This window comes from Mustela nivalis (genome assembly GCF_964662115.1).
Source record: "Mustela nivalis genome assembly, chromosome: 3".
Classification (NCBI taxonomy): domain Eukaryota; kingdom Metazoa; phylum Chordata; class Mammalia; order Carnivora; family Mustelidae; genus Mustela; species Mustela nivalis.
This window is the reverse complement of record NC_139022.1, coordinates 33,371,442-33,395,505: the sequence shown is the minus strand read 5'-3', so window position 1 is coordinate 33,395,505 and position 24,064 is coordinate 33,371,442. Positions and strand designations below refer to the sequence as shown.

The 24,064-nt window shown below is 57.0% G+C and overlaps 1 protein-coding gene across 1 annotated transcript in view; it reads right to left on the bottom strand.

The window, feature by feature from the left end:
* COL23A1 (collagen type XXIII alpha 1 chain) overlaps nt 1-24,064 on the bottom strand; it is a 313,742-nt gene that overhangs the window by 11,938 nt on the left and 277,740 nt on the right. Inside the window, exons 5-15 of the mRNA XM_082723689.1 lie at nt 13,885-13,911; nt 12,318-12,344; nt 10,962-10,988; nt 6,880-6,996; nt 6,038-6,073; nt 5,692-5,718; nt 5,223-5,249; nt 3,077-3,130; nt 2,717-2,779; nt 2,233-2,277; nt 840-917 (exon numbers count right to left, since the gene is read on the bottom strand). Of these exons, the coding sequence (XP_082579815.1) occupies nt 840-917; nt 2,233-2,277; nt 2,717-2,779; nt 3,077-3,130; nt 5,223-5,249; nt 5,692-5,718; nt 6,038-6,073; nt 6,880-6,996; nt 10,962-10,988; nt 12,318-12,344; nt 13,885-13,911 (528 nt within the window). The remainder of the gene's footprint in view (nt 1-839; nt 918-2,232; nt 2,278-2,716; nt 2,780-3,076; nt 3,131-5,222; nt 5,250-5,691; nt 5,719-6,037; nt 6,074-6,879; nt 6,997-10,961; nt 10,989-12,317; nt 12,345-13,884; nt 13,912-24,064) is intronic.

The window sequence follows — 24,064 nt, the reverse complement described above, 5'->3', positions numbered from 1 at the left end:
CCCAACCAACTGAGCCACCCAGGCACCCCCACAACATGTATTGTGAACCTCACTTCTGGCTCAAGAACCAATGGTGACAGCTCACTGCTCATTGGGCAGAGGCATCCAGAATCTTCCTCCCACATCCCTATACTCAGGCTGGCTCTCCGTGTGTGTGCAGGCCCTCAGACCACATCACAGCACCCCACAAGCACCCTGTGCAGGCCTGGAATGGAGCCATAGTTACCATCAGTGTGTACTTCCCCGAGGCCTGTGGGAGAGAACTGAATGGAGCTCAGGTGGGGTCAGGTGCCGAGGCCCTGTCCAGTCTCTGATGCCTGCTCCTTGCCCTCCCAAGCTCCCTTCCCTGGGAGCTGTGAGCGGCTAAAACCCAACCCCTGCCTCCACGGGAAAGAGGTTCCAAGTCTGCTGGGCATCCGGCAGGGCTCTGCAACTGCGCATCTCCTGAGGCTCCTTGGGGGCAGGCCTGGCTGCCGTCATCCTCCCCCAACAGCTACTAGAAGACGTAGCCCTCCAGCCTGTGCTCGCTGGGGAAGGTGCCAACCTGGGACTGGACATCAGGAAATGGTCTCTTGCTCCTGAGCAGGGAGCTTCCCTTTTCACTTTGGCCTCTGGGGAGCTCAGGGTCACATAATTCACGGCAGCTCTTAGCATCTGGGGTAGGGGGTGCTCAGGACAGCTCTGATTTCCTTATCAGACACACCTGGCGAAGCTGAGGTCTTTGTGCTAAGCTGTCCCCCCCACCCTTGTGTAAAGAAATGCAGGACCGATACACTAAGTATGTGGTTGTCTCCCCAGGAAAAGAACCAGGATGCATCCCGGTCCTGCCACTAACCTACCTTGAGGGCGTCCAGAATCCTGCCATCGTAGTCTATCACCACCGTGTCTCCTTGCTCACCCTTGAGGCCCTGGGGACCCTGAGGCAGAGGAAGAGTGAGAATTTCAGGGTGGAGCCGAGGTGGCCTCATGTGTATCTGAGCCCGGGACCCCAGGACCCTAGCCCCCACAAGGGAAAGTCTGTGTGTCGTGTGCTGGCTCAGCTATAACCCGATGGGATCCCCGTGAGCACATCCTCCAGGATCTACGTGGCCACGGGCACCCCAGTCTCTTAGAGACGCTCCAGGGCCTGAACAGCAGGTGTCCGGGGCCTAGAGCCAACAGAAGTACACGCTCCTGCCTTGTCTGGCTGCCAGTCCCATGGGAACCCAAGTCCCCTGAGGTCTCAACCTGGAGTTCTCCAGGGAAAACAGAAAGTCATTCTGATGTGAAGCTCTTCCGATTTCAAAATGTCGGCCATACAAAGGTGCAGAAATCAACATATTACCCCAAACACCCAGACACCGTGTAGACCAACTGCCAGCTCGATCTCAGCCTTGGGCCTCAGTGTCCCAGGCTCTGGTAGAAGCTGTGCATGCTTGTGTGTGCGTATGACAGTCTGCAAACGCAGGTGTCCACACCCACATGTGCTCTAATGGGGGCCCTCCTCCCCCAACCCTTCCTCGATAAACCTCCCTCCGCCCCAGGCTGCTCTCTGCCGGGCCCACCATGAGGGATGGGAAGCACTCTGCTCAGGCCTGGAGCCGGCCCCCTGCAGAGGGCCCAGAGACCCTGGCCAGGGGTCCTCCCTTGCCAGCAGGCTCCGCAGTCACAGTCCCCCAGAATTCCATGCTCAGTGCCGAATCCAGCCCCTGCCACCTGAGCGACCTGGCTGTGGGCTTAGCCTTGTTTTTTTCAGCTAAGAAAAAGAAAAGCAGCCTCCAGGAGTGTTCAGGCTCATGACTGCTGGAGGCCATGGAGCAGGGAACGGGACCACTGGTGTTGACCTAAAGGTGGGTTGACAGTGGTTGGTTGCAAATGATCAGAGACCAGCGCAGGGGTGGGGGGGGTGGCTCTGCTTCTGGAGACAGGGACAAACTGCAAGGTGGGGGGTCACCCCCACTCCCGCCCCAGGTGATGCACAGAAGGTCTGTGCTTGAAGACAAGACTCTGGGAGGACGGACACTCAGCTGGGGACAGCTCGTTTTCACACATGCATATTTGAATGTTTTACCGAAAGTAGGTAGGGTGAGATTGAAAATGTAAAAATCAGTAATGAATGATTAAAAAAAAAAGACTCCCATTTCCCGGAGCTCCAGGGCTCCTCCGGGGTCTCCCGCGGGAAATGACGGGGGCATCTGAAGCGCTCCAGGCCCCTGGGTTCCCTTGGCATGGCCGGAGGGAGGACTCACTTACCCGCAGTCCTGAGACTCCGTCTGCGCCTCGCTGGCCGGGCTCTCCCTGGGGAGATGCGAGGTTGCAGCCACGTGTGCATGGCCACCCCATGCCCATCCAGTCCCTAAGTCACCCAAAAGTGTCGGGCCCACATGCTGGAGCCCCAAGGGACCTCTGTAAGCAGTCAGTGCCCCAGAAACAGAGCTCCTGTAAGGAGGGTCCAACAGGAGCCTCCTCGGACCCCACAGTGTGTAGAGCTGGGCCACTGAGGGATGGCCTGGCTTCCCCAACTGCAGGATGACTGAGCCACATGGCCAAGCTTGGGGCAGGGGCTTGTCCTTCACCCAAACCCAGGATGACCCCTGAGGCCAACCTCTGACGGCCCGCAGAACCAGACCCCAGATCCCATGTCCTCCCGCAACTCCCCAGTTAAAAGGGCAAAAGGAGGCAAAGCCACATAACCCCAGGATGGGGGCACAGGTCTGAGCTGCGCACGGCGAGGCACCTTTGGCCCTGGGGCGCCGTCCACACCATTTTCTCCTGGAGGCCCCGTGTTCCCTGGCTCGCCCTGCAATAGAGACGTTTGTAGTGAGTGAGTGTGCCATGGGCCGGCTGGGGCTGCAGGCTTTGTGATTCCTGGGGAACAGGCCTGAGGCCCCCTGGGGCATAGTTAGGGCCCCTGGGGGCGGCTCAGGTGACATTCTGGAGACAGGGATGATACCCTTGTCCTACCTAGGGGACAGGGTAGAGTGGGCACCACCCCCCAAACCTGCACTGTGAAAGGGCCGCTAGGGGCCTCACCAGACAGCTGGGAGCCAAGGGAGGTGGGAGGCAGGGGCCCTCTGGGGGAGGCACAGGTACCTACCTTAGGGCCTGGAGGTCCGGGGAGCCCTGGCTGGCTTGGAATCCCGTCGTCACCCTGAGGAGAAGCAGCTGAGGCTGCAGCCCTGAGGCCCAGGCATACCGGTTTTGGCTGTCTCCACCACCCCGCGCTCCCCTGCCCACCAGCTCACCAGACCTCTGTGGGTGCCAGCATTGGTCACACTGGGTGGGGACGGGGGGCGGAGCAGGGCAGGTCCCCCAGGGCCAGCCCAGAGCACGCATGAGGTGGGGGTTGGCGCATGGAAGAGAGGGGCGGGCAGGTGGAGGAGAGGGGATTGGCTCCTTCAGTCAATACTGTGAGCGCGTCTGTGGGCCAGGCAGATAGGGTCCCTGCTCAGTGGGGGAAGAGAGGAGCCCGAGGGCAAGGAACTATCCAGATAAACCCACAGCACCAGGCCAGGAGGTGGAAGCAGTGCTGGGAAAAGAGTGTAAAGGGGTGTTGGGATGGAGGGACTCAGAGTGACCTAGGGGAGCTTTCTGGAGACCTGGCAAGGGAAGGGGTGGAGGGAGACCACCCCAGGCCAGTGGTTCCCAAACTCGAGTGCATGCCAGTGTCACCCCGGGAGAGGTGCTGGACAGACCACAGCTACAAGTTCTGGTCACCAGGGGGACACCTGAGTGGCTCAGTTGGTTAAGTGTCTGCCTTCGGCTCAGGTCATGATCTCAGGGTCCTGGGATTGAGTCCCACATCGGGCTCCCTGCCCAGCAGGAAGTTTGCTTCTCTCTTCTCCCTCTGCCCCTCCCCACTGCTAGTGCTCTCTCTCTCTGTGTCTCAAATAAACAAATCAAATCTTTAAAAGAAATAAATAAAAGTTCTGGTCACCAATTCTGATGGGTGCGGGGTGTATCCACACCACCACCCAGGGGATTCCCCACTACAATTTAACCCTATTCTGATACTTGTCAACCTGGAGAGAGCGTTGGATCCCACAGGTTAAAGGTCCAGTTCTATAAGTCAGCACCCCCTCCCCCACCCCTGCACCCGCCACTTTAGGCACCAGAAGAAAGCTTTGTTATAGATTGGTCCGTCATAGACTGACGGTAACAATGACCTCCTCCCTGAGTTCCATTAACTTGCTAGAGCAGCTCACAGAACTCAGGGAAACACTCTACTTACTAGATTCCCAGTTTATCATAAAGGATAGAAGTCAGGAACAGCGAGATGCAGTGGGCAAGGCATGGGGAAGGGGTGCAGAGGGTCCATGAGCTCTCCAGGAGTGCCACTCTCCCCAATTCTCTCCATGTTCACCAACCCGGGAGCTCTCAGAATCCCCATCCTTTGGGGTTTTTATGGAGGCATCGTGACAGAGGCCATGGGTCAGACTGGTTCAACGTGCAGCCCTTCTCCCTCCCTGGAAGGCTGGAGACCAGGACTAAAAACTCCAACCCTCCAATCACATGGCTGGTTCTCCAGGCAGCCAGCCCCCATTGGGGGGGGGGCGGCTGTCCCTAAAGTTGCACCATTAACATAACAATAGACACCTTCAAATTTGGTTCATCACTCAGGACGTTCCAAGGGTTTTCAGAGCTCTGCTCCAGAAACCAGAGGACTAAGACCACATATGGATTTATTATTATTATTTTTTAAAAGATTTTATTTATTTATTTGACAGAGATCACAAGTAGGCAGAGAGAGAGGAGGAAGCAGGCTCCCTGCTGAGCAGAAAGCCCAATGCGGGGCTCGATCCCAGGACCCTGAGATCATGACCTGAGCCGAAGGCAGAGGCTTTAACCCACTGAACCACCCAGGTGCCCCCAAATATGGATTTATTATAAACCACAACATCCCAGTGGCCTGCCCCTAGTGTCTCTGACTAGGTGGGTCCAAGATCGGCCTCCAAATGCACCTAAGCCCCCAGCGATGCTGTGGTCCCAGGACCACACTCTGAGAACCACTGTCCAGGTCCCTGAAGTGGGAACGAATTTGCTATGTTTGCAGAAAGGAAAGAATCCGTGAATAAGTGAGTAAATGAAGGAAACTGGGCTTTGAGACAGAGGACGTGGGTCTGGTGAGGACATCCCTGTGGCCACCACCCGCCCGCTGTCCTGCCCCATGGGGAGCCCCTACCCATCTCCCTAGCCACTTCCCACACCCCCACCAGGAAGCCCTTCCTGGGGGCCCCCCTCACCTTCTTTCCAGGAATGCCGGGCTCACCCTAAGACAGGAGGCAGGGGGTGCAAGAGAGAGGTCAGAGCCCTGAGAACATGGCCCAGACACCAGGCCACCTGCTCCTCCGGTAGAACTGGCCTTGATGACCGGGGATGGCCCAGAGACCCTGGCCCCTCAAACAGGTGCACAGGGATGGTGGGGCTGACAGTCCATGACTCCTCTCCTGACCAGTCCCCTCCCCCCATGCTGAATGACCCTGGACAAGTCACTGCTCTTACAAGTGGGCATGTGATGCCACAGCCTCTGGGGGGTGTTTCTGAGATGAAGGAGAAAACAAGGAAAGCCCTTCTTCTTCAGGCAGACCCCAGTCCATCCCCCGCTCCCCCCCCAGCAGGCAAAGAAGAAAAGGAACAGCTGACCAGAGGGGTAGGGGAGGGGATGGGAGCCCATCCCTCCCAGGCCTGGGGCAGCGGACGGGGATCACTCACCTTGGGCCCTGGGAGTCCCTTCAGGCCCTGGAATAAGAGAGGAGAATGTATTAAATGGGATACCGGTGGCTGCTTTGGGGCATCATTGTGTAAAGGGGGACGCCAAGTGCCAGATGGCAGGAGGCTGGGCCATGCTGCCCCTTCTAGGCCTGACTCCCACATCAAGGGTTGCTTCCGTGTCAGATCTCAAGCAGGGCAGTGGCCGGGGGGGGGGGGCGCCCTCCCAGGGATGCAAAGCTGGGGGCCTAGCCCATCGGTTCCCCACTGCTGGCCGTGAGTGGGTTGGGGGCTTCTGGCCCCCTGAATGAATGGGGTCCCAGGCTGCCCCAATGCCCTGGATACTGACCATCTCGCCGTCACGTCCAGCCTCTCCTTTGGGACCCTGGGGAGGCAGAAGAGGAGACCATCTTGATGAAGGGACACAGGGACTCCACGGTTAACGGAGCCCACTCCCTGTGCTGGGCGCTAGGCTGGGGCTCCAAGCCGTCTCTTGTTTCATGAGTGGGTGTCCTTGTTCCCACTTTGCAGATGAGAACGCTGAGGCTCAGGGAGCTAGGTGCCCAACGGGAATAGGAATGGATGAGACAACTCAGTAGCTAGCTGCCCCAAGAGGGGACCCTGGTGGAAATTTTGTGGCAATTTGATGGAAGGGCTGGCTCTGCGTGGGAGGGGAAGGACAGGCCTAAGTCCCTGCGGTAGGGGACGGGGTAGTACCATGAAGCCTGGCCTCCAGAGTCTGGGTAGAGCTATAGGAGGACAATTGAGCCTAACTAGTTAATACTGGAGGGAGGGAAGGAATCGGGGGGAGAGCGAGCCAGAGTGGGGTGGGGAGAATAAAATCTGGGGAGGAAATACCTCCATATGGGTCTCAGGGTCAGGGTTAGGATCGAGACTGAAATTGCAACCAAGGTCAGGTTAGGATCTCTGGTTGTATTTGGGGTTAGGGTGCAGGGTAAGAGTCGGGTTTGGAGTCAGGTCAGAGTGTAGGGGCCAGAGGTAGGGTCTGGATAACAGCCAGAAATGAAGGTGCAGACCAAGATTTGGGAATGTGTTTGGGGTCAAGGTCTTAAACTGCACTTGGTCTAAGGCGGGAGTGGGGCAGGTGTCTGGGTTGGGGTTGGGGTTAGGCATCATGGGTCTGGGTCTGAACTGGGGACAGGGGTATTCTACCTCCATGCCCTCTCTTACCGCTGGGCCTTGTGCTCCCCTGGGGCCATCTTTCCCCGTGTCGCCAGGAGGGCCCCGGGCTCCAGGGGGTCCAGGGGGCCCCGGAGGCCCAGCAGCTCCATCTTGCCCTTGGTCTCCCTGGAAGAGATGGGGCCTGACTTACTGTGAGGGGGAGTGGAGGGGCTCTAGTCTCCAGAGTGTAGCCTCTGCAGATGACTGGCCACCCCTCCTCTAGCCCTTGTGGGTTTGGGGGTGGGGGTCACTCAGAGGAAAGTGTTTGGGTCCTGGGCTTCTCGGCAGCCACAGGGACATACAGGTCCCTGTACTTTGACATAAAAGCTAAGGGATGTGCCATTCTCCCAGCCCTTAGTGCCTGGAGCTCAGCTCTGGTGTTCCGTTGAGATGAGACATGCTGGGTACAGGAACAGAGCATGTGGGCCCCACCAGCCCCTTCCCCCAGAAAGGGGTCTGCACACGTCCTGAAGGGCCTTCCTCGTAGGCCAGCCTCCTTTATCCCGTGCTGGAGGTATGCTTCTGGGGCCTTACCCAGAGCGATGAAAACTCCCGCGGATGCTCACATCTGCTCTAGGGGTAACGGCCCCAGACTAGAATCAACCCAAATGTCCTTCCGTGGGTGAACGGCTAAGGGACGGTTAAGCGACAGCCGTGTCACAGAGCACAGCTCCACCATAATGACAAGGAACAAGGCACATCCATGTTGGAACAGCTCCGATGGATCTCGGGGGACGATGCTGAGTGAGAAAAGCCAATCTCAGTGGCTCAGACTCTACGGTTGCAAATACACCCAGGGTGGACATGGAAAGATCATGAAGATGGAGGAGGGATTGGTGGCTGCTGGGGGTGTGGGCAGGGATGGGGCAGGGCGGGAGGGAACTGAAGAAGCATGGGGGATCTTCCTGTGGTGGTTACCGGAGTCTACTGAGTGTGATGACGTCGCCCAGACTTTTCAACACACCCTGATGGGCAAGATGGCTGAGCTCCCTGTGAGGCAGGGGATTCTGTCAATTATCTGGTTGTGAGACTACATTGCACGGGGAGGCAAGATGTCACCATTGGGGAGCGTGGAGGACAGGTGCATGGGGTACGACCTCTTACAACTAATTGTGAACCGATAGTCATCTTGCGATACAAAGTTGAAAAAAAAAAAAAAAAAAGGAGAGCAACAAAGGGCCACAAAGTCTCAGTCATGCAGCATCCCACCCCCAACTCAAGGACCTGATGTTAGTACGGGGTCAGACCTCAGGCAGCCAGAACCCTCACCTTGTGGCCCCCAGCTGCAAGGAAAGGGGGGCCACGGTGCCACTGGCACTTCCTGCTGCCCCCGTGGCACGGGACAAGGTCATGGGGCACACCTGGCTTACAGCGACAGCAGTCCCCAAACTTCCCACGGCCGAGAAAGGAAGAAGCCTCTTGCGGAGGTAACCCTCCTCTGACCCCGTGCACCCTGCACTCATCTCCCTGGAAGCTGGCTCTCTCCAAACCTTGCAACCACCCAGCCACAGCACTGTATCGATCCATTTTACATGTAGAGCAGTCAGGAACAGAGAGGGTAATCATTTCCCCAGGGCTGCAGAGCTAGGAATGGCAGCAGCTCCTCAGGGCCACTGAGGCAAGCGATGTCTTTTGGATGCGTTCTGAATCCCTGGCTCCCGTAATGTGAAGGTTCCCCTCTCTTGCCAACTGGACCCCAGCCACAATTCATTGGTTTTCCCCAATTAAAAACCAGACTGAGGCTCTCAGTGTCCACTACTCAGGGTCCCGACCCGGAGGCCAGGACTCTAGTCTGACATATAGCAAGCTGACAGTCTTGTTAGCTTGCCCAGGTGCAGGTGGGGACGGTGGTGGGTAATTCCTGCTCCATTTGCTGCTGTGTCAGGAAGAACTAGAAGACACCCCAGCCCCCGCTCCCTCCACAGCCCAGGGGCCCCACAACAGGCATCACTGGCCTGGACTCTACTTATTGGGGAGGTAAATGGGTTTCGACACGTGAGCAGGTCCCAGCAGATGTTGGTAGGCTCTGGCCTTGAGTTACTCGAGACACGAGGCTGGCCAGCTGCCTTGCCTGTGTGTTGGGATCGGGCTGGCTGAGGTCTAACCATGGAAACGCAGGGGTGAGTCAAGGGAGCACGCAAATCAGCAGGCCCGGACACGCCACTGGGCCAGGCTACCTTGAAGACGTGGCGACTGTACCCATGATGGTCTCTACTTATAAAGCCTGGATTGAGCCGTGGAAAAACCATCTAGCCAGCAAACAGGTTGTGTGGTCAGGAAGGCAGAAAGGGTGACTTAGGAAAGGACAAAGCTGTTTCGGGGGGCGGGGGAGCCACTCAACCCAGCCCAGCGACCGGGAGAGGAGGACTATGTTCTCCAAAGATGGTCGCTATGCTCTTTCCCATCCCACAGGACCCTTGCAGTGGGCCCCCCTTCCACCATTGCCCCACCGAGAGAGAAGGTCTGCTCCTCTTTCCCCATGTTGACTCTGGGCAGGCCCTGTGGCTGATGGGACAGACAGTATGCCACGGAAGTGAGGCGTGCCAGGCTCTTAACTGGCCTCCTGGAATGCTAGTCTTAGCACGCCCCTCTGGGAAGCCCACTGCCACGCTGGGAGAAGACTTGAAGCGCATACCTCCCCACTGAGCTCCCAGCCAACAGCTGCATCCATTGAGGCCATGGGAGGGTGCTACTGTCTTGGACTGGCTTCAGTGAGAGAGATCTGCCCCCCCACCCCCGTCCACAATGGGGGCTGTTGTTGTTTTAAGCCATGGAACTTTCAAGGGTGGAGGCTGTTTTGGAGGTGGCTGGAACCTTGAGACAACGAGAGGATACCCATGAAGGGTGGAGGGAGGGCTCTGGGAAAGATCTCTCATGACTCCTGGGCTGGGGGAGCTCGTCAATTGAGGAGTGGGCACCCCCTTTCCAGAAGATCAGCATTTGTACACCCACCAGAAAGCAAGCACAAGGCTTTTTCTCAGTGGTCACCAAATTCAATGTGGGTGCCCTGGCTCTGACTTCAGCTTTTGGGAACCCCATGGTTGCCCTCCGCCCTCCAACCAAAGGCCCAGCACAGAAGAGCTCTGTCCTGGGGCCTCAGCCTGACCAGCCTGGGGCTCTTGGCTCCTGATTGCGACCACCTGTTATATGGGCCCTTCTGGTCTGGTGGCACAAACTGGGCTTGGGGCCGTGGGGCCACAGAGTTGGGACTGGGACCGGAACCAGGACCAGGATGTGGCCCAAACTTAGCCCTCTAGCTGCCTCCCCTTCCCATCCTCCATCCACAGTGCCTGCCCCTCACCCCTCCAGTGCTTACAGACGCTGGCTGTGGGGGTACTCGCTCACTGGCTACAATTTCCACCCCATAACCTTTTTAGGGAGCAGCCCCCTCTACTACAGATGGGCCTCCATCCCAGTTGTGGCAGGAATGGAGGGGGCACGCTGTTAGGGCCTCTGATGTGACCCTCTGCCCAGATCTGTTTTGTGGGGCCCATCCGACCTAGGCTCCCCACTCTGCTTCATTGAAGAGACCACAGGTTTGGCACAAGGCACTTCCGGGTCCCTAGGGCCCTGGGGGCACCGTGGGCCAGGGGATCTACTGTCTCTGGGCTGGGTGCTGGATGCCCACCTTTATGACAGCCATGAACCTTTGCTATAGTAGCTTGGATAAGGTGCTGTCAATCCCACCCACCACAGTTGGAGAAACTGAGTCACAGAGGGGAAAGGGAGTTGCTTAAGGTTACTTGGCTGGTAAGTGGCAGAGCTCAGCTGCTGACCCATAACCTTCCCTCTTCCTGAGGTGCCAGCCATCCTCAAGAAGGTCAGTCTCGGGTCTGGGGGCAGTGCTAGCCCCACTGTCCCCACTCTGCCCCCCATCCACCATAACAAATATGACTGTGAGGAAGCCCTAGGTTTTCCAGCCCATGGCCACTTAAATGAAACCCCACAGAAGGACAGATGGCGGGCAGTGGGCAGAGACCGTGGGCCCATGAGGTAAGGGGCAGGAACCCAAAAGAGACGCTAGATACGCCTTATTATATGGTAATGTGAACTGTGTGGGGCGGGTGAGGGGGTCTTACGCCAGCTCTTACCCGAGGGCCAAGGTTTCCTGGTGCGCCCTAAGGACAAAGAGCAGGAAGATGGGTCACTGCTACTATTTTTACCCTATCACACGTATTAAGCATTTACTCTGTGCTCCCTGCTTTACCCACTTAGTCTCACCCAAGTCTAACGAACATATCACGAGAGTTTTATTTCTAATCTCCATTTTCAATGAGGAAACCGAAACACAGAGAGGTTAAGTAGCCAGCCTGAAGTCACACAGCAAGCGCACACACAGGACTTGGAATCAGGCGCTGTGTTGCCTGTGGCCAGCCCCTAGTCAAGGCAGAGCAGAGATGAGCTGCTCCCCATGCCCTGCGTCCTCTTGGAATCCTGGAACCTCGACACAGCAAGGAATGGTAATTACTTGAACATCTAAAGTCACCAAGCTTTGGGGCTGGATGTCACGAAGGGACGGGTGCCAAGATGCCAGTCTCTCTCTGGGTTCAAAGCCTCTGCTTTGTTCAACCGGAGCCAGCAGGAAGGAAATCACTTCTCTGTTAGGTTGCTTTAACTGACAGATGGGGAAACTGAGGCCCACGGAGCCGGCCAACCCATCGAAAGCTATGCGGTTGGTGGCAGAGCTCTAAGGCAACCCTGAGGCTCTGAGCCTGGGATCCTGTGCCCGGCACAGCTCTGAGGGTGGCCAGGGATGCTGGCTGGCCTTACTTACCTCAGAGAGCACATCACAGCGGGCGGCTGGAGTGGACGTGGCCCAGATGTGGATCCTAGAAGGGTCCTGCCACATGGGCATCTGCTCTGGCCCCTCCCTGCTCTGATCCTGCTGTGGGACACATGGGTGGCCCCTCCTGCCCCCTCCCTTCCATGGCACTTGGAGGCCCCAGCCCTCCAGGGGTCTGCCGTGACATTTCATGCCAAATGCCAGTGAAGCTTTTCTCACGGGGGGTGCTGTAAAAGACCACAGGGGCAGCTCCCCACCATTTGTCTGCCTGGGGGGGCCACACACTCCTCACAAAGAATACGATCTATAGTGACTGTTCAAACCCCCGCCCCCCAGGCTTTCCTGGCTCCGGCCCCTCCCCCCTCTCTTCCATGATTTTTTGCTTTGGAAACTCCTCATTTTGCGAAGACCTTGCTTTGAGTTTTGTCATTCTCTGGTGTGGAGGGGACTCCAATGTCACCCCCTGGGCACTCGGGATTATTAAATATAAGCTGTGTAACCATTAGGAGGGAGGCACTCTTAGCCCCACCTTCCAGATGGGGAAACTGAGGTTCCAGGAGGGGATGTGACCTGCCCGGGGCCACACTCCAGAGCTGGGGTTTGGAGGCAGGTTTCTGGCATCCTTCATCATATCCGCATCTAGACAGCTGCCGGCATCACTTACCTTTTCCCCTTTGGGGCCTGGAAGTCCCTGCAGAAAAAAAGGTAAAGAAAAACAGGCCTGAGTGGGGAGGACTGGGCTGGGTTCCCTAAGGCTTTGAGCAGAGCTGTGGGGAGCTGGGTGGGGAAACACATAAGTCTGTCTGCTTTTAATGACAACTGCCCTTGCTGGGCCCAGGACAGCTCCACACCCCGTTCCTCTGCATGAGGGGCGCCAGGAGACTTGAGGGTGGCCGGGACCTCTCAGCTGAGGTAGGAACACATGTGCTGTCACTCCCCCCACAGAGCAGAGCCCTCCAAGCTCAGCTCCTCCTGTGCCTGGTGGCCGCTGCCCCTAACTTTCCATTATCCCTTCTGTCCATAATAGGTTTGCTGGTTCATTCCCCTAACGACTTGTCCACATAAGAAGTCAGTTCATTTCTCCATCCTCTGATACGCCACACATCGTCTGGCAGCTCCTCAATCACTTACTATTTCACTCATTCCTTCACTCTCTTGTCCACCCAACCATCATGCATTTGTCCACCCGCTAACTCAGTTAGTCTCCCGTGCGTCCAGCCACTGTAAAATCATTGATTCATAACCTCATCTGACTATCTTTCTACCCAACCATCCTTCCTTCCTTCCGTCTACCCACCCATACACCCATTCATCAACCCATTCATCTATCTATCCATTTGCCCTTTTATCCAACCATTTATCAATTCATTTTTTTTAAAGATTTTATTTATTTATTTGACAGAGAGATCACAAGTAGGCAGGGGGGAGGAGCAGGCTCCCTGCTGAGCAGAGAGCCTGATGTGGGGCTTGATCCCAGGACCCTGAGATCATGACCTGAGCCGAAGGCAGAGGCTTAACACACTGAGCCACCCAGGCACCCCTATCAATTCATTTTTTTCATCCATCCATCCATCAATCCATTCATACATCCTTCCTTGCATCCACCCACCATTCATCTGTCTGTCCTTCCATGCAACGATTCATCAATCCATTTGTCCGTCCATCCATCCATCTATCCATCCATCCATCCATCCACCCACCCACTTGCCTATCCACCGACATCCAATTATTTATTTAATTATGCTGTCTCCCTGAGCAGCGTGTTCATTCTGCTGAAGATGCCTGTGGACCATAGGCTCCTGGCCCAGGTGTTGGGAACTCATCAGCCCAGTGTCTACCATTGGGAAGTCTTGAGACTGGGGGGTGGCGGGGGGAATGCTCTGTGCGTGGGGCTTGCCAGGAGAGGCTTGTATGTTTTGAAGGCTGACTCAATGTCAAAGTGCAATTTACACTTCTCCACATCCCCAGCCTGCAAGGCTGGTTCAAGTGAGGAGGGTCAATGGACCCATTTGACAGAGCCTCAGGCTTGTGAGGTGAAGGGCCCCGCAAGGGTGCACAGTCAGCAGGTAGTGGAGCTGGATTTGAACTCCAGTCTGATGCCCAAATGACTTCTCTCTGTGCTGAGCCGGGTTCCTGATGGCCCCTTCCCTCTGGCACCCTCCCCCTATCACTTCCAGCCCCACAAGTGGCCCAGTCCCAGGACCACCTAGAGTTTCCCTGTAATCACTTACGGGCTTGCCATCCAGACCCAGCGGCCCCTGGAAATGAGAGAGACAGAGAGAGAGGTTACACACCAGATAGGCATTTCCTGTGTGTTTTATGACCCAGAAGCACTACTGGATATCAAAGACCAAAACCTGACGTGAGCCCGTGGTCTGAGTACATTTCATGCGAGGGCATCTGGGTGTTTACTGTCCAGAATCCCCTCCTCCAATGACAGAGCCCTTCTTCTTCTCCAGGACCACCCCCATCTGCACATATGGGGCTTGGGAGTACGGTCACATTCCCTCAACCAGGGTGAGGGGTTCAGGGATGAGTGTCATGTCTGGGACTTTGGATGGTGACCCTGTAGGAGAAAGAGGGCTCTTTTCTCTGATGGGGCTAAGGTGGAATTCCTGGGGGCACCATGTGGCTTGAGGAAGAGCCAACAGAGAGGAAGCCAGAGCGGAGAGACAGAGAGCAGAAAAGGTCGGCTGCTGAAACCCCCCGCTACACACTTTATTTGTCCGCAGCTTTGCTTTAATCCAGTTCGAACTGAGTTCACTCACACGTAAGTCAGCAGGGACTGAACGCATCCTCCCGCAAAATGCATGTGTTGAAATTTAATCCCTGGGGTGATGGCCTTAGGACGGGGGGCTTTTAGGAGCCTCATGAATGGGGCGTCAGCCTATTCAGAAGAGAGGTTCCAGAGAGCTGCTGGCCTCTGTGTCCACCATGTGAACACACAGGGAGGAGGCAGCTGCCTGCAGTCCGGAAGAGGGCCTCCCACCAGAACCCCGACCGCACCGGCACCCTGACCTCACACTTCCAGCCTCCAAGACCGTGAGAAGTCGATTTCTGTTGTTTCTAGACCACCCAGTCCGTGGCCCTTTGTTAGAGCAGCCCAAACAGGCTAAGACAGGCCTGAAGAGTCCTAAAGGCTCTTTTAATTCCCTGCACTGCTGTGGCCTTAGCAGGCCCAAGTCAAGGTCAAGAGAAGCCAAATCTCCCAAGGCTGGGTCCCAAGGGCTGGCACATTGCAGAGGCTCTGGGGGCTCCGTGGTGTCTGCAGGGGGTCAGGGACGGCTGCCAAGCAGCCCCCACAGGCGCCCTCTGCCTGTCCAGCCACTGCCTGCTCAGAAAGCCCCCCTGAGCTCCCCCACCAGGTAAGAGTATACAAGAATCCAAGGGCAGTGCCACCAACTGGGTCTGACCAGTCTCTGTCAACCCCTGTCCTCCTCCCTGCGCGGCCTCCTCATCCCACAGACGCTGCAAATGTTCTAGGCAGTTCCACTCTCCTGACCCTGCACATGAACCGCATGCCCGCCAGGCACACCCCTCACCCCCTTGTGTACCATCCTCTGTTCAGTCACCTCCTCCTTCACGATGCCCTCGGGGCTCCTTCACTTTTCAGAAGTCAGGCCATCTGTCCCTGCACCCGGCCCCTTTTCTAAGGGTCGCACATCATACCGTGCATTGTCACTGTGTGGTCTATACAAGTCTACCAGCGGATCCAGGAAAAGGGTCTGACCTCTGTGTCCCCAGTGCTCGGATGAGGCCTGGCACAGAGCATATGCCTCTCAGTGTGTGTTGAGTCAAAGCAAGGAAAGGTACTGAGAAAGACAAAGTGTGAGCAGATATGTCTGCTCCGAGGCAGGACAGACAAAGGGTTCTGGCAGTTCTGAGCAGGCGGACAGCCTGCCAGGCTCTGGGAGGTATTGGGAAAGATTAGGGAGTTCTGGCCTGAGAAAGTAACAATTGGGGCTTTAGGGAGGGCACCGTGGGCAGAGAGCACAGCCCAGAGGCACAGGGCCTGTGAGCAGCAGACAGGAGCTCTGCCTCAGCATCAACCTCCCTCCCATCCTGGTCTCTCTAATGTGTCCCTGCCCTGCGGAGGCTGCACTCTTGTGCCTAGCACTGGTGTCCTCATGGCCTGGCCCAGCCTCTACCTTGGGGCTGTCCTGTGTCCCTGGTCTTCCCAAGCTCTCTACTTATTTCTCATATCATGGCTTCACATGGGCTGTTCCCTCCGCTTTCAAGGCCCTGCCCTGGCTCCTCTACCTGGGAGACACTCTCTGGCTCCTGGAAGCAAGTCTCTCCTCCCTCAGGTCTGCACACGGCCTGGGGCCCAACAGTGAACAGTCAGTTTCCCTGGGTGCACAGTCAGACCTCCCTGAACTGGGCCAGCTACGTCCCCAGATGTCCTAAGAGGGGCTTTTCCTTACACCAGGGCCTTGCTCCAGGCAGAAAGCCAGGGCAGTTCTGAAAATTTGTCCCTTAAGTGGCCCTGGCCACCAGCCTCAAGGTCGGCTGAGGGTCTGGACTTCGAGACCATGTCCTGGGGGCAGAAGGAATCCCAGGAGATGGGGTGGGGTCTCGGATCTGAGGGCTTCTGGTCAGGAGGGCTCCCAGGCTGCGGCTCACCAGGGACTGCCCTCGCTGGCCCACCTCCTGCTGGCTCCCAGCTGGCCTGACCCCTGGATCCATGCGCCTGAGGCCCCCCTCTTAGTCTGCTAAAATTGGACCCTGCTCCTCCTCTACTCCCCAGGACCAGAATACACAAGGGGCCCAGTCCCACCCTGAGTCTCACCTGGGGGCTCCTCGTGGCCCCCATACTAAGTCTGAATCACCGCAGCAAGCCTGTAAGGCAGGTGTTATCATCCCTGTCTTTACAGGAGGGAACTGAGGCCCAGGGAGGGGAAGGTCTCGCCCCAGGTGACCCAGCCAGAACAGGCCAGGGCTGGAGTCCAGAAAAGCACTTCCACTCCGTCCTCCGGGCGCCGATATCCCCCGGCCATGCTCTCTCGTCTGCCCAAATCCCTCATGCAGACAGAGATGAAAAAAGAGAAGAAGCTTAGAGCTAAGTTAATCTCCTTCCTCTTCCTGTGCCATGCCGTGCAGGGAGAGAGGACACAGTGGGCCTCACAGCTAAGTCACTGGCGGCAAAGGGCCCCTCACAGGCCCTGGGACTCAGTGCAGGGCTAGTCTGAGGGAGGCGGGCACCCCTCTCCTGGGGGCCACTGAGGAGGAGACTCTCCGTGGCCACACCCTTCCCGGCCTCCACCCTCACTGCTGTCCTGGGAAGCAGGCCCCACAGCCCTATCCTACAGATGAAGAAGCTGAGGCATCGGGACCATCCAAGGGCTGAAACAGGCCCTCCTCTCCAGGCAGTTCTCCCTCTCCCACAGCACAGGGCAGCACCCTTGACAGGTGGCCCCTAGGTCCTCCAGAGGCTCACGGGCCTTGCCTTCCTTCTGGGATTCCTGGGATGTCTGTCTCCCCAACTGAACAGCCCCTCTTTGGGCAGAGCTCTCTAGACCCTCTGTCACCCTAGGCCTCTACCAGAGAGAGTGCTGGGGCAGACAGACGTGCTTGCTGTGTGACCCCAGGAGAGCCACTCAACCTCTCTAAGAGTCTCAGCATCCTCATTACCTGTTCTCTCCAGCAGGGCTGTTCCTGCCCTGGGTTTGCCCCAGCTTTCTGCTAAACTCTGCCACACTGTGGCCTCCTGGCAGCCCCTGGGATTTGGAGAGAGCTGCTCCAGAGGTCTCAGGGAGTATATGTGGGGCCTCTAGAGGCCCACGGACTTTCACCCACCACGCTGTTTCCTGGCCCCAAGCTCTGCTTTCCCAGTTCCTCCACTGCAGACAGTCCTGCTTCCACCTGGAGAACTACTTGTTCCTCAAAGCCCAGCTCAAATGGCCCTTCTGGGAGCCTCCAGGAGCAGCAACATCCCCCGAAGCTGGGTCCCCATCCTTCTGGAAGAGAGCCCTGGGGCTGAGCTCTAGGAGACATGCCAGGTGGTCAGAGGAGGCTGGCTCTGGATTCAGACATATCTGAGACCAAATCCAGCCTTGCCCACATGCCAGCTGGTGACCCGGGCCGCCTCACTTGTGACAAGGAGATGTAGGCCTCCCTGCATCGCTGGCCTCTGTGTGTGTGTGTGCATGCACACGTGCTATGTGCACTCAGTAGAACACATGAACTGTGCAGAAAGAGACAGGACAAAGCAAACCTCCTTCACCCCTCCCCAGCTCCTTTCCCAGAGGGGCGGCACAGGTCCCACTGTCTGCATGACCCCCCCCCACCCCCCCGCTGGAAGCAGTCCTTGTCTGGAGAAGCACATATGTGGAGCCCTGCCTTTCTTATTTTTAAAGCCCTCTATGGGCTGCACAGTGAACATCTGTGGGTCCATCTGGCTTCACCCACAAGGCATGTCCTAGCCCTCCTCGCCACATTCCATGAAAGGCTTATGACACACGCTGAGACCTGAGCATCATCCCCGTGGCCCTTCCCTAATACCTGCAGTCTCTCCCATGCAATTCCCTGGAGAACTTTCTAGAATGTAGACCTGCTCTCCTGTTGCAGCCCCTCAGGGGCAGCCTCACTCCTGCAGGATGATGTCCCAACCTCCTGGTCTGGTGCCCAAAGCCCGCCTGCCCCTTGCTGGGCACAGAGCATGTATCCTGGTTCGGCCCTTCCTGGGGCTGGGCCTGGCTCTGGTCCATCAATGCTGGGTCTCCAAGCCCCATTCCAGGATGTCTGCAGTATGGACAGAGAGCACACAGGGCTGTGGGTACCCTGTTTTTCTAGAAACGGGAAGGCACTTCCACTCCATCCTCCGGGCGCCGATATCCCCCGGCCATGCTCTCTCATCTGCCCAAATCCGGGAGGCTGTGTGGACCATCTATGAACCAGACGTTTCCATGGGCTGGAAGGATGCCTGAGCCAGGCTCTGGAAGTCCTCAGAGGAGCAGAAATGCTCGAGGGAAGGGCCAGGAGTTGGTCTGAAGGGAGTCAAGGACAAACACGGGGTGGAGGGCACGGTCAGCCTGGAGTGAGGCGCGGAAGGGTCCAGACTGAGTGTTCTAGCCGACAGCAAGCCAGTCTTGGGCAGAGGAGGGCCATCAGGAGTGCAAGCAGTCTGGACAAGCGGACCCCAGGCCTGGGCAGGGGCATGTCCTTGATGGCAGGAGTCTTGTCCTGTCAAGGCAGCCCTCCCCCGCCCCAGACTAGGGGACATCTCCCACAAAAAGAGCGGGGAAGGAAGGCACACGGGGCAGCCATAGGTGAATGCAGAACTTTGGCCTTGCCAGGGTTCAAATTCTGTCTCGGAGCCTCCGCTTCCCCGGGACAGGCACTCCAGAGGGTCGGACGCCAACAGCACTGTGCCCGTGGCCAGTCTGTTCCCATGGGCTCCCTCTCCTGCCTGATCAAAGCCATGGAATTCACCAGAGGTTTTCAACACATTCTGCCCTCCAGGAAACCCCACAGCTGTTTACAAGCCTCAGTTCTGCTTTAAATCACTATCTGCCCCCCTCCCCACTGCAGATCAGCAGAGCCCCAGGACAGTTGCCGGATGTGCTGTGCACGAGACATGCAGGCCAGGCAGGCCAAAAGCCCCGCAATGTGCTGGCTTGGCTCCTTGCCTAGCTCAGTGACCTGAGCCACCTAGAGCCTCAGTTTTCTTATCTGCAAAATGGGGGACGTGTCCTTCTCCTCTCCAAGGACGTGTCCAGTAGAAGGAGTCCTAGGTCTGTCTGCCTCTTCCTCTCCCAGACCAACCAGAGGCATGAGACCCTAGAGGCAGGCTGACACAGGCATGGGGTCTGCATGAGCCCTGGGTAGTGCTGGGGAGTGACCTTGTCTGGTTCTTCTGAATGGCAGGTGGTGGGACTCTGGCTGCACTTTCGTGGGTCTGCTCCCACCCTTCCAACTTCCCACCACTGAATATTTCCCAAGCAGAGTTCTTCAGAGCCATCTCTTAGGAAAAATTAGCAGGAGTAGCAATGGAGGGGAGATTTCTTTGGGAAATAAGTTTGGGAAGCTGAGTCTGCTGGCTCATTGCTGGAGGGACCCTGAAGCAAAAGGGCTGGGCTGACTGTTTATCCCGCACGGGGTTTGGCTCTGTTCTTCCCTGATTAGTTAGGGCTCAGGCTTCCCAATCTGCGACAGTGTCTGCTGCACTGAGCTAAATCCACAAACAAGTCGTGTTTAGGTGCAGACAGGAGTCGATGCTCAGACCAGCTGAAGCAGGGTGCCTGTCTCCCTTGCCAGTTGTAATTCATGCTGACGGCTCCCGTCGGGGAATGGAGCCTCCAAATTGCACCAGGACGGGGCCTGTGGATGTGAGGGGGCTTACCAGGATTATCAGTCCAGGGACCAGTAATTAAGGCCCAGATGTTGACAATTCATCAAATTACAAGGCTGTTGGGCCCCAGGGTCCCAGGCTGGGATGTGTGCATTCCTGTGAGAAGGCTCCCTCATTAGAGTGGGTGGGCAGCCGCCGCAGGGCAGGTCAGCCCCATGTGGTTCTGATTTCTCAGACCAGGCTTCACACACATGGACCACAGCAAGACTGTCCGGGTCTAGTAATTTCCCGGGCTTGGATTTCGCTGTGGGGTAGAGAGAGGACCGTTGCTTCTTGGGTCCAGCCCGGCTGTAGCTCAAGCACTGGTGGTGGGCCCCGGTTCCTCCTGGGAACCCCGTCCTGGGATCTGTGGCCCTTTGTAGAGCCATCAATTAATGGTGTCCCAACTCAGTCAGCCATGAAGACTTTAGCTGGGCGGGGTTCCAGGAACCTGCTGAGGTTAGCGGCCTGGTCCAGCTGCCACCCTCCAACTCTTTGTCTGTAGGGTGAAGGGCTGTCCCAGAGCCAGGCTTGTTTTGGTTCACAAAGTTAAGAAACCCAAACCCAAACCCAACGAACTGAATTAGTTGCAATCTTTCAAAAATTGGGATGTCGTGCACAAACATCCAGTTTGTGCTTTTCTAGAAAGGTTGGAAGATGGTGCCGCCTCTCCACCCCCAGGTGGCATGCCTGGCAAAGGTGGTGAGGCAAGAAACTCCTTAGCATAGCTCCGCCCCTGGGCCACAGGCCCCGCCCCTGGCCCGGAGGCCCTGCCCCTCGAGTGGCCAGCTGCACCGGACCAGGTGATTTGCCAGCTCTGAAGTCGCATCTGGGTTTGTAACCCTCCGCTTAGAAAATCTGGGTCCCTTTCAGCTCTAAGATCCTGTGAGGCCAGGAAGCCATCTGGCTTCTATTTTGGGGAGAGGGCACGCTCAGTCTATCTTGTGCGCGCTGGAAGCAATTACGTCTGTGTCCGTATTATACATCGTGGCTGGAAGAGATGGTGCTATGCCTTTGAACCGATCCCAAAATACCTGCTTAAATTACACATTTGCCTGCTACATGATTACCCTGTCAGGTATCAGGAAAGATGGTTCCTGGGTGGGGAGAAGGGAGTCAGATGCCCACCCGACTCCCACTGGGTGTGGGACCGTGCAGTATGGGTCAATGAGGCGCACCCTGTGTCCCTGAGCCGCCAGCCTCTGGGCTGGTTTCTCCAGCCCAGGCACGTGGGGCTGGTCTGGTGGAAGGCACTGGAAGTAGCAGTCTGGGGTGTGAAGCTAGCAGGACGCAGCAGCTGACCCCACAGTAATGGTCTGCGTGTGGCATGAACCACAAGATGGAGATAGTCTAAGGGAGGCAGAAGGTGCAACTGAGAGGACAGAGGGACAGGGATGGCTGGCAGCAGACACTGAGGCTGCAGGTGCTTCGTGGGGACCCCTGGGGTCCCTGCCACACCCAGGCCTCTCCCGTTGCACCCCCTGGGCTGTGAGGCCGGCCCTCCTTGGTTTCCAGACAACGCAATTACCCTGCACTGGTGTTGAATTAGTTGGAGCCCTTAAGGATCCAAAGATTTTGTGTGAAATCTGGATTTCCAGCTTCTCTCTAACAGTTAGGGAAGCTGTGATAATGATCCAAGTGCGTGGGCTGCACTGTGGCACTCTCTTTAGGTGGGGCCTGTGGCCCCCCAAGTTCAGCCCTGCAGTTGGTGGGGGCAGTCCTGCGCTCTCCCACATCCATGCCTCACCTATCCCTCCCCTGGCTGGCCCATATAGGGAACGCAACTAAGAGCATGTGAGCCTGCATTTCCAGCTCTGAACCATCTCTCCAAACCGTGGACCCCTCTCCAGTCCCTCACCTGTCCCTGCCTAGGACCTGGCCTCTCTCCCGCACCAGCTTCCACCAGCCTCCCTATCTCCAGCTGCCACAGCCTGGCTTTCCCCAGGGAGGTCAGGCGTGCTCAGGTCTACCTGGGACACGAACCTGAATTTTGTGCCTAAACCCTGAGTGCTTCCCACCTCATCATTCCCCTCTGGCTTCAGCAAGCACCTGGCAAGTACCCCTACACCAAGCTCCCCACCCGCTGCACTGAGTTTGGGTCTGAGTAGCCCTCCAAAGAGGCCCTATTGGTGGAACAACTCACTTGTGGGAAGATGACCCATTGGGGCCAGCCTCTCCTTAGATGCCCTTCCTGGTAAGTGGGCATGCAGCCCTTGCATACCTCCAGTGATGGGGAACTCACTGCTTCCTGGGCAGTCAGATAGGTTTGTGAAGTTTTTGTGTCCGTCCAGTCCTTCCCAGGTTGGACACCATTGCAAATTCCCTCCACCTTTTGGCTCCTGGGGAGGCAGCCAACTGGCTTCAAGATGCTAGCTTCTTCTCCCTCGCGCCCTCCTGCCTACACCACCCCCACTCTTAACCAAGCCAGCTGGCCCTGTTCTCCGTAGCCTGTCTGGATATTACTCTCCAACAACCTGGGTCAGCACCTACTTGTATTCTGCCCTCAGGTCATACCTCCCTTCCCCAGAGCAGCACCCCTGACCCCTATGTGGCCAGGCCCGGGTTGCAGGTGGTCCCAGCCCTGACCTTGGCGCAAAGTGCTGTTGAACTTTGATTCTCTCTCCCACACAACCACAACCTCTAAGAGGGTAAGGACCTTGGGATGTTTTTTCACTCTTTCATCCCAAGTGCCAAACAAAGTGCTTCATAAATCATGAGAACAAAATACACGGTTGTTGAAAGAAGCCATTGCCATGTGAATGGATGTCTGGTCCCAACCCCCACCCCCACCCCCGCCCTGGTCTCTAACCCTGGGGTCAGCAGAGGGCGCTCTTGACCCGCTGAGGGCCATCCAGGGCACCTGACGACTCCTGAGGCGGGGGTGGGGGTATGTGTGTCACAGCCAGGGTTCTGGGGACTGGGGCACTGGCCCAAAGGGGGCTCCTTCAGCCTCCAGGGCTCCTCTTGCTAAGGTCAGCGGCCATCACCGAACCCAGCTTGTGTGCCCAGCATTAAAGGCTCTTGTGGGGTCATTTATGGGTTACCCCAGTGGCCAAAGACAGGTTGGGGATGTGTCTGAGGCCATGTAGTCTATGGAACCCCAAAGCCCATCCTCTTTCCACTGTGTGAGCAAGACACAAGTCCAGTCCCTGACTTCAGAAGGAGCTGGCAGGACCCCCTCTGTACCCAAATAATGGCTTTCTCTCAAGTCTGTTTGCTTGGAAGGTCTGAGTTTGCCTGGGTGACCTGGTTCAGGTCTGTGAAGAAGCCGTCCACGTACTGCAGAGAGGACTGCTTTGTTGCCTGGGGAAGGGAGAAGAAGCTCAGCCAGCAATCGGGCGGGAGGGCTGTGGTGTGCAAAAATGTCACTGCAGGCCTCCCCCTCCCCACCCCACAAAGGACAGGAGGGGACCTCATCTGCAGGCCCCCTACAGGGTGTCCTGTGGGAGGAGCTGGACTCAGGGACAAGGCTGCTATCTGGGGCTGGGGGCTCTCGGCTACTGCCAAGATGCCGCCCGTAGCTGAAAACCCCCCAAAACCCGTAGCTACGGAGTGTAAGCAAGGCATATAGGGACCCCAGAGGTGACAATCAAACACAGCACAGGTCCAAGGCCAGGGGTCTGAGTCAAGGAGTGTACACTCCTTGGTAAGTGGGACCGTGGGGAGGAAATCCCAGGAGGAGGCCCTCCTCCTCGGGCCCAGCTGTGTCTCCCCAAGGTTCCAATCTGAGGACCATTATCGGGGGCTCGGGAAGTCTCCTTTCATCCCATCCCCGCTCTACCCGGAACCGGGGGGGTGGGGGGGCGCGCTGGAGAGCGGCGCCGCAGGGGGCCAGAGGAAAATGAGATGTAGGTTGTCGAAATCGAAAAACAGATGAATTTGGAATATTACAGATGAATCATTTAACTAATTACATTTTTACAATCAAAGCTGTTTTTGAACTTCGAGAGTGCAAGAAAGCATATGAATGTGTGGTGCTCCGTGGTCCTTTTTGGCTCACTTGATTAATTCCAAACGGTCCAACGGAGTTCTGTGTTTCAAAATTGGTCCCAGGCTGAGACCCTGTCTCATCGACCACAGTT